At 41.0% G+C, this 13890-nt stretch overlaps 1 protein-coding gene across 2 annotated transcripts in view; it reads left to right on the top strand.

Annotated features, from left to right (window-relative positions):
- Window positions 1–13890, top strand: part of LOC124613573 (MLX-interacting protein) — a 403061-nt gene that overhangs the window by 252450 nt on the left and 136721 nt on the right. For both annotated transcript variants that reach the window (XM_047142290.1, XM_047142297.1), the window contains exon 8: window positions 8888–9192. In XM_047142290.1, coding sequence (XP_046998246.1) covers window positions 8888–9192 — 305 coding nt within the window. The remainder of the gene's footprint in view (window positions 1–8887; window positions 9193–13890) is intronic.

The following is a 13890-nucleotide window of genomic DNA, read 5'->3' on the forward strand; positions in this document are numbered from 1 at the left end:
CCATCTGAAGTATAATGGATCATGCGGGAAAGTGTAGACAAGCTGCTCTCTGCTGGAGGTGGGTGGGGGTGCAGATGACGTAGACAGCCAATTGGTTGCCAATACTCTTTATTATCAGTCATACATGAATGTAGAGCAGTGTATCGAGAGCAGGTGGTCGGCGATGTCCCTCGGACCTGAGCATGCTGGCAAAGATGCACTAGCAGCATCCGGCATATCTGTGGTGCAACAACAAGACAGCCAGTAGCTAGGGCTAGACTGGTGTGCGTGGTAGGACTACCCAGTTGACAAACTCGGAACTGCAGGCTGGAGAGCTATGGTGGGCAGTGGCGATTCTCCTTAAGGTGGAGATGACTGGAACTCACAGTGTGGCCCGAACCATAAGGTGGCAACTTGAGTGCTGGCTGCCAAAGCAAAGGCAATCAGACAACAGTCATGGCTACGGCATAAGTGTGGCAACGACTGGCACGGGATGTGCATGTTAGTATGGCTCAGCTGTATTGTTGAGGGATGCGCTGCCTTGGAGCTTTAAATACAGGGTGTACATAAAGTCCAGGAACACTTTCAATTCACAAGAACTAAACATTGTATGGATGTCATACATATTGCATTTTGAAGAGAAACTCTGAAAGTTCTTTTTTTTTTACAGACATTCAGTATGCGAACCATGAGTGACCCGGCAGATGCCAATACGGTAATCAAATTCTTGCCATACCCATCCCAGCATGGCATCTTCGACTGTGGCAGTCACTTCCCGTATTCTCTCCTGGAACTCTGCTACATCACGTGGTAGAGGCAGTACATACACCAGATCTATAATGTGTCCCGACAGAAAAAAGTCACATGGAGTGAGATCTAGTGATTGGGAGGCCATTTCGTGAAACAGCTGTCCTCTTCTGTAGCATGGCTGATCCATCGATTCAGCAGCTCCATGTTCAGGTACCCATGAACTTCACGATTAAGATGGGGTTGAGCCCCATCCTGTTGAAAGATGAACGGAGAGTCTGATTGCAATTGAGGCATCAGCCATTGCCGCAACATGTCCAAGTAGGAATATCCAGTGACAGTGCTCTCGGCGAAGAAGAATGGCCCATACAGTTTTCAATGTGACAAGGCACAAAAAACATTTACCTTTTGGGGATCATGCTCAAATTCAATGCATTTGTGTGGGTGCTTTGTACCCCAGATTCGACAATTATGCCTGTTCACTTTCCCATTAGCGTGAAAAGTGTCTTCACCGCTAAAAATTAAGTGATCAACAATACCACCCCATCCTCATTCTGTTGTTGCAACTGCAAACAAAGCTTAAAACACTCGTCTTTGCTGTCATCATTGAGCTTCTGCACTAGCTCCAATTTGAATGGTTTCATAGACAGATTCTGTGCAGGACTTTCCACACTGTCATTATAGTCATTTGAGTTCGTGGGATGCACGACACACTGATTTCTTTGGACTCCTTATGAATGTGTCTTGTACGTGCTCCGCATTCACTTCACTCACACTGGGACGCCCGCTTCTCTTTGCCGTGCACAAGCAATCTCCATGTTTGCAACTAGCTCTGACTATTGCCAAATTACCAAACTAAGCTGTGGTTGTGTACGTGGAAAAAAAACTTTCAGGATTTCTCTTCAAAATGTATGATATGTGTACAATGTTTGGTGCTTATGCAATAAATAATTGAAAGTGTTCCTGGACTTTATGTACACCCTGTATTGCTGCCCAGGGCTGAATTTATGGAAGAGCCATGCTTCTGTGCCACTTGTAAGCATCTCGAACAGAGGCTGAAGACTGAGGTCTGGTTATTATTATGCAGCAGTTGATGACTATCCCAGCCTTGGCCAACGACATGCAGAAGTGGATGACACAGAAGTGACAGCTTTTGCTGATGTTACTGTGTAGGCAGGGGTGATGACCAGCTGGCAGGCTGCAGCTGTGGCCTAATAACAGTTCAGGGCTGTGTTCCTTGGCACCACAGTTCTGTGCAGACACAGAAGATGTGCTCCACAGATGTGAACAAAATGTTTGGTTTCTCCAAGAAATTTACTTGACAACATTGTAATAGACCAGAATACTTTAATAAGTGTGAAATTTTTGTCCTAGTAACTTTACATTTTACAGCTTACCAAGAATGTTCAATTAACGGTAATTGTCACCATAGTAGAACAATTTGAGTTCACATGCTTCTCCATTTGTATGTCTCACTGTTAAAAATACTATTGCATCTAATTTTTATGAGACTGTGTAAGAGATCTATCGTTTTTGACTTTCCGTGGAGCACAGGAACACATTTTTAGTAAACTGGTCAACAATTGCCACCTCGTTAACTGATTTTGACAAAGCAGCATCGTTGATTGTACCGACTGTGTTCCTTTGGTGCAGAGCCGAGAGGAGGGTCTGAATCAGAGGCTCAGGTGGTCCTGTGACCATGTAGGCTGCAGATTCCTTGACTTGCGCCGTCGGGTGTTGAGTTTCCAGGTTCCACTTAATAGTTCAGGAGTCCACTACACAAAGGAAGTGGCTACACTGGTAGCGGGATCTGTGTGGAAGGGACTGTGTGATTGAGGGTCTCAGGAAATCACAGAAAGGGTGCCTGTCTAAAGGGAGACAGGTACAATACAGTACGGTAGTTGTAGAAATGATCTATATTGCAGTTGTAAATTGTTGTAGCTGTGTTGGGAAAGAACCAGAGCTCCAAGCCCTAATAGAAAGCGCTGAAGCTCAAATAGTTATAGGCACAGAAAGCTGGATAAAGCCGGAAATAAGCTCAGCCATAATTTTTTCAAACAATTTAAAAGTGTTCAGAAAGGATAGATGAAATACAGTTGCTGGTTAAGTACTTATTGCTGTCAGAAGTAGTTTACCTTGTAGTGAAAGTGAAGTAGGTAGTTCCTGCGAAATAGTATGGGTAGAGGTTATACTTGACAATCTGACAAAACTATTAATTGGATCGTTTTACGTACACCCCCCCCCCCCCCCCTCCCCCTCCCACTCCCCCGGTCCCTCCCTCGACTCAGCAGATATAGTTGCTCAACGGTTCAAAGAGTCTCATTTCAAATAGGTACCCCATGCATACAGTTAAAGTCGTTGGTGACCATTCTACCCTTGATGTGCTGGAAAAATTATATGTTTAAAGTCGGTGACAGGCATAAAATGACATCTGAAATTGTACTGAATGCTTTCTCAGAAAATTATTTTGGACATGTTCATGAGCCCACTCGAAGCGCAAATGGTTCAGAAGCATACTTGACCTCTTAGCAACAAATAATCCTGGACAAATAGTGAATATTGTGACGAATACAGGGATTAGCAACCAAAATGCAGTTGCTGCTAGGCTGAATACCATAACATCTACAACCATCAAAAATAAATGCAAAGTATATCTATTTAAAAAAGCTGATAAAAAAGCTCCTAATGGCTTTTTAAGAGACAGTCTTCATACCTTCTGATCTGATCATGTAAACACTGAAAAGATGTGGAATAGTTTCAAAAAGATAGTATCGACAGCAATTGAGAGATATATACCACATAAGTTAATGAGTGATGCTGCCGATCCCCCATGGTACACAAAATGGGTCAGTTTGCTGTTGCAGAAGCAATGAAGAAAGCATGCCAAATTTAAAAGACCGCAAAATCCCCAAGATTGGCAAAGTTTTGCCGAAGTTTGAATTATAGCGCATACTTAAATGAGAGATGCTTTCAATAATTACCACAACAAAACTCTGTCTTGGAATCTGGCTGAAAACCCAAAGAGATTCTGTTCATACATAAAGCACACCAGTGGCAAGACGCAATCAATACCTTCATTGCGCGATAATAACTGTGAACTCACTGATGACAGTGCCACTAAAGCAGAGTTATTAAACACAGGTTTCCAAAACTCCTTCACCAAAGAAGACGAAGTAAATATTCATGAATCCCAGTCAAGAACAACTGCTGAGATTAGAAACATAAAAGTAGGTATCCTTGGTGTAGCAAACCAGCTTAAATCACTTAATAAAGGCAAGGCCTCTTTTCCAGATTGACTAGCAGTCAGGTTCCTTTCAGAGTATGCTTATACAGTAGCTTCATATTTAGCAATTATATACAACCACTCGCTCACAGAAAGATCCATACCTAAAAACTGGAAAATTGCTCAAGTAACACCAATACCCAAAAAGGGGAAGTAGGAGTAATCCACTGAATGACAGACCCATATCACTAACGTTGATTTGCATTAGGGTTTTGGAAATATACTGTGTTTGAACATTATGAAGTACCTTGAAGAAAACAATTTATTGACACATAGTCAACACGGATTCATAAAATATCATTCTTGTGAAACATAACTAGCTCTTTATGCTCATGAAGTAATGAGTGCTGTCAGCGGAGGATGTCAAATTGATTCCATATTTTTAGATTTCCAGAAGGCTTTTGACACCATTCCTCTCGAGCGTCTTCTAATCAAACTGCATGCCTGTGGTATATCGCCTCAGTTGTGCAGCTGGATTTGTGATTTCCTGTCCAGAAAGGTTACAGTTCATAGTAATAGACAGAAAGTCTACAAAAGTAATATCCGGCATTCTCCAAAGAAGTGTTACAGGCCCTCTATTGTTCCTGATGTATATTAATGACACAGGAGACAATCTGAGTACCATATTTACTCGAATCTAAGCCACACTTTTTTACCGGTTTTTGTGAACCAAAATACTGCCTGCGGCTGACAACCGAGTGCAAAGATATATAAAATATAAATAAAGGGTACAAGACGAGCTTTTTTTCTCCGCCCCGAGTTTCGACCCCTGCATTGCATTGTAAGTAACCGTTGCAGTAACAACAGATAGCAGTCTCTTGCCATTGTTTCGCTAATGAGACAATTCCTCTCTTCTTCTTCTTCTCTCTCTCTCTCTCTCTCTCTCTCTCTCTCTCTCTCTCTCTTTTTTTTTTTTTTTTTTTTTTTTAAAAAGCGGCAGTAGCGTGCACAAAAGCAACCCGTGCCGCGAGCTGCGACAGGTCGTAAACACTCATTATTAGAATGCGACAGACGATGCATGACACAGTACAATAATGGGTTTTCAGCTTAGAGTGACGTAAGCACCTATAACAAAGCAAATGGCACTTATCAGATCAAAGCAAAATAAGCAATCGATTCAAACCAGATGAAGCACATGAAAAAGGAAGGGTACTCGTATAATTACGGATGGAGCACCTGATGCATAGCAATGGCTACCTGGTAAAGCTTAACTGCTAAGCTTACGAATCGAACCAAACTACTTTAGTTGTATCTTCATCCATTCAACCTAAATTGTGTCTCACGTTACAATGGACCAACTTTGTTTCGATTTGGAGGTGTGGTCTAAAACTTGACTGCCCCCCCCCCCTCCCCCCCCCCCCCTTGAATGTTGAGTCTCAAATTTCAGGTGTGGCTTAGATTCGGGAAAATTTTTTTTCTTTAATTTCGAGTCTCATTTTTCAGGCGCGGCTTAGATTCGAGTGCAGCTTAGATTCGAGTAAATATGGTAGCCCTCTTAGATTGTTTGCAGATGATACTGTCAGTTGCCATCTTGCAAAGTCATCAAATGACCAAATGAATTGCAAAATGATTTAGATAAGATATTTGTATGATAAGAAAAGTGGCATTTCACCCTGAATAAAGAAAAGTGTGAAGTTATTCACAAGAGTACTAAAAGAAATCTCCTAAATTTTGATTACACAATAAGTCACACAAATTGAAGGCTGTAAATTCTGCTAAATACTTAAAGATTACAATTACAAATAACTTAAATGGAATGATCACATAAATAATATTGTGCGTAGAGCAAACCAAAGACTGCGATTCATTGGCAGAACACTTAGAAGGTGCAACAGGTCTACTAAAGAGACTGCTTACACCACGCTTGTCCGTCCTATTCTGGAGTATTGCTGTGTGGTGTGGGATCCACATCAGATGGGACTGACGGATGACATCGAAAAAGTACAAAGAAGGGCAGCTCATTTTGTATTATCGCGAAATAGGGGAGATAGTGTCACAGACATGATACGTGAACTGGAGTGGCAATCATTAAAACAAAGGCGTTTTTCGTTGCGACTGGATCTTCTCACGAAATTTCAATCACCAGTTTTCTCCTCCGATTGCGAAAACATTCTGTAGGCACCGACCTACATAGGGAGAAATGATCATCAAGATAAAATAAGAGAAATTAGGGCTTGCACAGAACAATTTAAGTGCTCGTTTCTCCCGCAACGTTCAAGAGTGGAACGGTAGAGAGACAGCTTGAAGGTGGTTCATTGAACTCTCTGCTAGGCACTTTACTGTGAATAGCAGAGTAATCATGTAGATGTAGATGTAGACTTAGCTTGTCTCATTATAAGTGAACAACTCAGGGTGTGTTGAGATAGAACGTTTTTGGAGTGAGTATTTGAAGTGAAGATGAATAATTTCCAGTGGGAAGACACACTGGGCACTGAAGAATAATTTTTCATTGCTGTTAATGTCTTTTTTTTTTTGTAATTTTAAGAATATCTGATGACCTCTGCCCTAGTTCTCACCAGCTGTGAACTGCTGGTGGTACATAATATCTCAGATAGATCTTTTAATGGTATTGTAACATTGTGTATCATGAAAGTTCCTATTGCTGCTTAAAAAAACTTGATGTAAATGTCTTGAACACATAGTAGTCGTGCCTAAATGACACAAGAAGCATTGTTGTATATTTCATGATTTTTGCTAAAATTGAAACATAATATAAAGGAAAAGTAGTACTTTTACAAGTATGGTATTTCTGGTAGGAGCAATAAGTTTTCACCTTGGGATAATACTTAATCTTGGGACATAAAACTGAGTTGCAAATAATTCCAGAATACAGCTTTCCCTCCTTCCACCCCACCCCATTGCATCCCACTTTTTTGCCATGTCCACCCTGCATAATCTGCAGATGTGTGGTGGTTGGATGCAACAAGTATCCTCAGTATGAGCTGTGTTTGAATTTTCATCTGATTTCTCTATCCCCATGCTGCAACATTTCAGCACTTCATTTTGAAATGTTGATAGAAAACATTGTCATAGAAACAAGGTGTGTGAGTAAAGTATTTAGATTTTTTTTTCACCAGTCTTATTCCTATAACATCACAATTGAATATTTTCCGCTTCAAAGTACTTGTCTTGGAAAGCCACTCAATGCTGGAGATGGTTTCTCCATTTCTCATAGCAGTTCTGGAACTCGGATAATGGAATAGCATTCAGTTGGTCTGTTAAAGCCATCTGAATACTATCCAGTGCCTCAAAGTGACATCATGTGAGATGTGTTTTCAATCCTGGGCAGAGAAAAAAGTCATAGGGACTCATGTAGGGTGAATATGGAGGCTGAAGAGAGACAGGAATGTACTTTCTGGTCAAAATACGGTTTACTGATATTGCTGCATGACAAGGCACTTGAGATTTCTTGGAACCAGTTTTGAGCAGATTTTTCACATCTGCAACTCATTGGTCAGTATCTTACGAATGATGGTGTGACTCATATTCAAATTTGTCCGTGTCATTCTGTCAGCTGATGATCTGCACACATGCTCATGGACTCCTCCGATGCATCGGTTCTTGAAACAGAAGGCCTTCCACTGTGAGGTTCATCTTCAGTTGACTGTCCTCTTTCTGCAAATGCCTTAAACCACCAAAACACCTGAGCCCTTACTTAACAAAACACTGTCTCTGTAGGATTGCCAAAGTTTTTCAAATATTGCCCATGCACTGTGTACAAATCTGAAACAAAATCTGATTGCATACCATTGCTCAAAATTCAGGTCACTTATTGTAAGAATCACCAGAAAAACCATCACAAAAAAATACACTACAGACAACCAAGATGGCACTAGCATGGTCCAACACACACTGTAAGTGTATCACCTGTTTATCTGCCTCCCCTCCAAGTTTGGCACCATCAGCATGGTCTCTTTATTTGCACACCTCGTATTCTGCTAAAAAGATTTCATTACTATCTCTTCGTGTAAGTCTTACTGTGAAGTTAGACCTGTAATATTAGAACTACCTAGCCAACACATTATTGTTCATTCGCAGTGTTTCATCATTGTCTTACCTAATTTGAACTCTTGTCTCAAGATATCTAATATCTAATTGAGCCATGAAGGAGGCATTACTGAGGAGTAATTAATTTTGGTCTGTGCATAGGCAGCTGACCTGAAGATTAAAAGCCGACTTGAGAAATCCGGATCATAAACCATACAGTGAATTCATTTTCGTGGTAGTTCGAGCACATCCTAAATAATTTTCATTCCAACCAACAATATCTGGTCACCAGTATCGATAATTAGCTTGTTTCATTCAGGTTTCTTTGAGAAGCAGAAAACATTCAAATATTGTGTAGTAACATTCAGTTATTAATCTCTGTCACATCATGACTTTCAGGTGAAGATTTGCAAAATGGGAGAAGTTGTATCCAGCAGTTCTGATTTAATTATGCTGTGAGTGTTAGCTAATCAATGAACTTTCTTTTGATATGAATTATTTGTCATCTCTTGTTGCAGTGGTGATAGTAAACCTATATTCACTTATGGGACTTCTTGTACGTTTTTCTCATTTGTAAGGATCTAATAACTAGAAAAAGGGGAGGAGATGCAATGGAACCACAGAACCCTGGGATAATTAAACAAAACAGAAATTAACAGAATGCTTTGCAAGAGAGGATATAAACATAAAACCATGTCTAAAATGTTGATTTTTCTTCCTCCCTCTCATGGTATTGCAGTTCGTGTCTCATATCTTTATCCTGTTGAAACACAAAATAGGTGTGTTCTCTCTGCTATATATTACATTTTGTCTATGTTTCATGACAAGAAAAATATGTGACATTGTCTACTAATGCAGTAACCATAATTAAGAGCTGTGAATTGTTTACAGGGCAGCCTGTCTCGCTGACTGAAAAACCTCCAACAACCATCCAGGCTTTTTGCAAGCAAGAAGCACAACCACCCATTCAGCGCCAGGTTATAACACAGTCTCAGTCACAGCAGCTGCTGGACAAGCCATTGCCATATCAACAACAGCAACGCCAACAGCCACAGTTGCCACTGCCACAGCAGTTGCAGAGGCATCAACAACAGCAAACTTTATCTCAGACAACAAGTTACCAACCTGCTCATCCTCACCAAGTGACATCACGCTCCAACAGTGTGACAGATTGTACTCTCTTTGCTGTTCCGAAGGTACGTTAGGTACATTTATTGTGTTCTTATGTTCTCATTCTACGTGTCTACAGTGCATGTACCTTCTTTACTTTTGAATATGCCTCGTATGACATTCCACATTACTGACACAAAGGACTATAAGATGCACATTTTTCTTTGAAAAATTGCCTCCAAAATTCAAGTGTATGTTATACTCGAAATTAATATAAAAAAGGTTAAGTGTTTGATTTAAAATTCCCGCCAGTCTTAAAAATGGCCATATATATCTTGCAACACAGAATACAACTGGCAGCAGCAGTGCACTGATGTGATGAACATGAGTTGTGGGGATTCACAAGCTTGTTAACAGTCTATGGTACCAGTGAACTTGAATTGAAAGTGATTAGTGTTATGGGTAACAGTACAATATTTTTGTTAGTAGCTAGTTTCATACTGGTAAAAAATAAAATTCATTCATATAATGCAGGCTATAAACTGAAAATAACAGCATATGCAGAACAACATGGAAACAGAGCAGCTGAGCAGCATTTTGGCCCTCCAGCAACTGAAGAAAAACATTTACGATTGGCGGGCTAATAAGGAAGAACTGAAAAAACTGAAGAAGATGAAATTTGCCAAAAGAGGACTGAATGCAAAATGGCCAAAACTAGATGATGTGTGGAAATGGATTCGAGAACACCATCAAAATGGCATTGGAATTAATACAAAAATGATTCAAATACAAACTCGTAAGTTGGTGCTACAGTTGACCTTAACAGACTTAAATGGTGAAGTTGGTTGGTGCTACAGGTTTGTGAAGCCTCACGGGCTTAGCATGCAAACCAAAACCAAAATATCTCAGAAAATGCCACAGTAGTATGAAAAGAAAATTGTGTGCTTTCATCACTTTATTATTCAACTTCGAAAGAAAGCCAGTGTGGGACTAAGCCGATTGGCAAATATGGACAAAACTCCTCTGACATTTGATGTGCCAAGTAACGGAAGTATTGCCATGAAAGTTGCTAAATTTATGGAAACAAGTGGGCATGAAAAAATGCACTACACTGTTGTTCTTTCATGTTGTGTTGACAGTACTAAATTTCATTCAGTAATCATTTTCAAGTGCAAAAGAATGCCAGAACTGTCTGCAATAGCACCAGGTGATGGTGTTCATATACACGATGAGGGTTACATGGACGAGAGTGGTATGAAATTATGGATTTGGGAGAGAAGGAAAGGTACTTTATTGAAGGAGAGTTCTCTTCTTGTGCGAGATCGGTATAGTAGTTACTTGAAAAATTCTGTGAAAGAGAAACTGAGAGAGGGAAATACAGAGTTTGCTGTGAATTTTAAAATTTTCCTGTCGAATTGACTGTTCAAACAAATTCCGAGCTTGCAGCCGGTCGTCGTTCAATACTTCGCATGATATTTCAACTGGGCACCTGCCAGTCATCTTCACGTGAGCCGTTGCAGATGGCAGGTGCCCAGTTGAAATATCATGCGAAGTATTGAACGACGACCGACTGCGAGCCCAAAATTTGTTTGAACAGAGTTTGCTGTTATTCCAGAAGGACTTACTTCACAATTGCAACCTATTGATGTCACGATAAATAAACCATTTAAAAGAGTATATGAGAGAGGAATAGAGCAAATGGATGATGGATGAAACGCAATATGAATTCATGCTGAAGGGAGCTTTAAAAGTGACCTACAATCAAACGCGTGTGTCAGCGGATAAAACAGTCGTGGTCTAGATTGAGAGAAGACATTATCAAATCTTTCAAGAAGTGCAGCATAAGCATTGATCTTGATGACAGTGAAGACCATCTTATATATGAAGAGGACAGTGAAGGGGAAGATGAAGATGAAGAAGAAGGAAGTTCAGATGGCTATTTTCAGAGATTTTAAAGGTCAGTTCGGTTTTATAAACTAAGAATTTTTTTAGTCTTTCTTTGCAATCTAATAATAAAAAAGGTAAAAATGTTATTTTTTTTAAAAAAAATTACTTAAAAAATAAGGTGCATCTTATAGTCCGTAAAATAGGGTACCTGCACCCGCTCGTGTGTGTGTGTGTGTGTGTGTGTGTGTGTGTGTGTGTTTAGGTTTAGTATTTTATAATTACTATTTAATTCTGCTCAAGATATCTGTGATATTGCAAGAGTGTTAACGACAAATAGTTTTAATCTCTCAGGTAACTGAAACCACACTGCGAGCACCAGCACCAGCGCATGATGGGCGTGGTGACTGGGTGGGGGTAAGGAGGAGGCTGAGGCAGGGAGGGGGATCCATAGTATGCTGGGGGTGGCGGACAGTGAAGTGCTGCAGGTTAGACACAAGGCAGAGGAGAGATGGGGAGGGGGAGGGGGGGGGGAGTTGTGGAAAAGGAGGGAAATGATGGTTGTGTAGTGCTGGAATGGGAACAGGGAAGAGGCTGGATGGGATAGGACACAGACTAATGGAGCTTGAGACCAGGAGGGTTGTGGGAATGTAGGATGTATTGCAGGGAAAGTTCCCAGCTGCACAATTCAGAAGAGCTGGTGTCGGTGGGAAGGATCCACATGGTACAGGCTGTGAATAAGTCATTGAAATGAAGGATATAAGGTTCGGCAATGTGTTCAGCAACAGGGTGGTCCACTTGTCTCTTGGCCACAGTTTGTCAATGGCCATTCATGTGGATAGCCAGCTTGTTGGTTGTCATGCCTACATAGAATGCAGGACAGTAGTTGCAGCTTAACTTGTAGACCACATAACTGGTTTCACAGGTAGACCTGGCTTTGATGGGATAGGTGATGTTAGTGACTGGACTGGAGTAGGTGGTGGTGGTGGTGGGAGGATGTATGGGAAGATCTTGCATCTAGGTCTCTTACAGGGGTATGAGCCATGAGGTAAGGCATTGGGAGCAGGGGTTGTGTAGGGATGGACAAGTATATTATGTAGGTTCAGTGGATGGAGGAAATACATTGTGGCAAGGATGGGAAGGATGAATCTGTTTACTGTATTCATCTCTTGGCCTCCATGTACAATTTTTACCACCCACACTTCCCTCCAATACTAAATTCATGATCCCTCGATGTCTCAAGAATGTGTCTTACCAACTGATGCCTTCTTCTTGTCAGGTTGTGCCACAGATTTCTTTTCTTATTAGTTCTATTCGGTACTGCCTCATTAGTTACATGATTTACCCCTCTAACCTTCGGCATTCTTCTATAGAACCACATTTCAAAAGCTTCTATTCTCATCTTATCTAAACTGTTCACAAACAACTTCACAAAAGACTTCCTGACACTTAAATCTATATCTGATGTTAACAAATTTCTCTTCTTCAGAAATGCTTTTTTTGCCATTGCCAGTCTACATTTTATATCCTTTCTACTTCGGCCATCATGTTATTTTGCTGCACAAATATCAAAACTCCTGTACTACACTGAAGCACCAAAGAAACTGGTATAGGCATGTGCATTCAAACACAGAGAGATATAAACAGGCAGAACACGGCGCTGTGGTCGGCACAAGACAAGTGTCTGGCTCAGTTGTTAGATCAATTACTGCTGCTTCAATTGCAGGTTATCAAGATTTGAGTAAGTTTGAACATGATGTTATAGTTGGCACATGAACAATGGGACACAGCATCTCCGAGGTTCTCCGAGATAACGATGAAGTGGGGATTCTCCCATACAACCATTTCATGAGTGTGCTTGTGAATATCAGGAATCTGGTAAAACATAATATCTCCGACATCGCTGCAGCTGGAAGAAGATCCTGCAAGAATGGGACCAACGACAACTGAAGAGATTTGTTCAATGTGACAGAAGGGCAACCCTTCTGCAGATCGCTGCAGATTTCAATGCTGGGCCACCAACAAGTGTCATCATGCAAACCATTCATTGAAACATTATCGAGATGGGCTTTTGGAGCCGAAGCCCCACTCGTGGACCCTTGATGACTACATGACACAAAGCTTTATGCCTCGCCTGGGTCCGTCAGCACCAACATTGGACTGTTGATGACAGGATTTCAAATTATATTGATATGTGTATGGGTATTGAGACAACCTCATGAATTCATGGACCCTGCATGTCAGCAGAGGCCTGTTCAAGCTGGTGGAATCTCTGTAATCGCAAGGGGCATGTGCTGGTGGAGTGATATGGGCCCCTGATAAGTCTAGATATGACTCTGACAGATGACACATACTGCCCCCCAGACTTTCCAGACATGAACATTATTGAGCATATCTGGGATGCCTTGCAACATGCTGTTCAGAAGATGGCTCCACCATCTTGTACTCTTACGGGTTTATGTACAGCCCTGCAGGATTCATGGTGTCAATTCTTTTCCAGCTCTACTTCAGACATTAGTTGAGTCCATGCCACATTGTGTTGTGGCACTTCTACGTGCTCGTGGAGGCCCTACACGATATTTGGCAGGTGTACCTTTTTTTTGGCTTTTCAGTGTACTTTAAGTGTCTCATTTCCTAATCTAATTCCACCATCATCACTTCATTTAATTCGACTACATTCCATTATATTTGTCTTGCTTTTGTTGATGTTTCATCTTATATCCTTCTTTCAAGACAATGTCCATTCCATTCATATGCTTGCTCAGTGTACAGATGCAGTAACACCAAGGATTGGCTACAACCCTGTCTCACTCCTTTCGCAACAACTGCATCGCTTTCATGTCTCTCGACTCTTACACCCCAGTCCCATCCTCCTCTCCTCTCCACCTCTCCTACAGTTC

Source organism: Schistocerca americana, chromosome 1, assembly GCF_021461395.2.
Source record: "Schistocerca americana isolate TAMUIC-IGC-003095 chromosome 1, iqSchAmer2.1, whole genome shotgun sequence".
Classification (NCBI taxonomy): domain Eukaryota; kingdom Metazoa; phylum Arthropoda; class Insecta; order Orthoptera; family Acrididae; genus Schistocerca; species Schistocerca americana.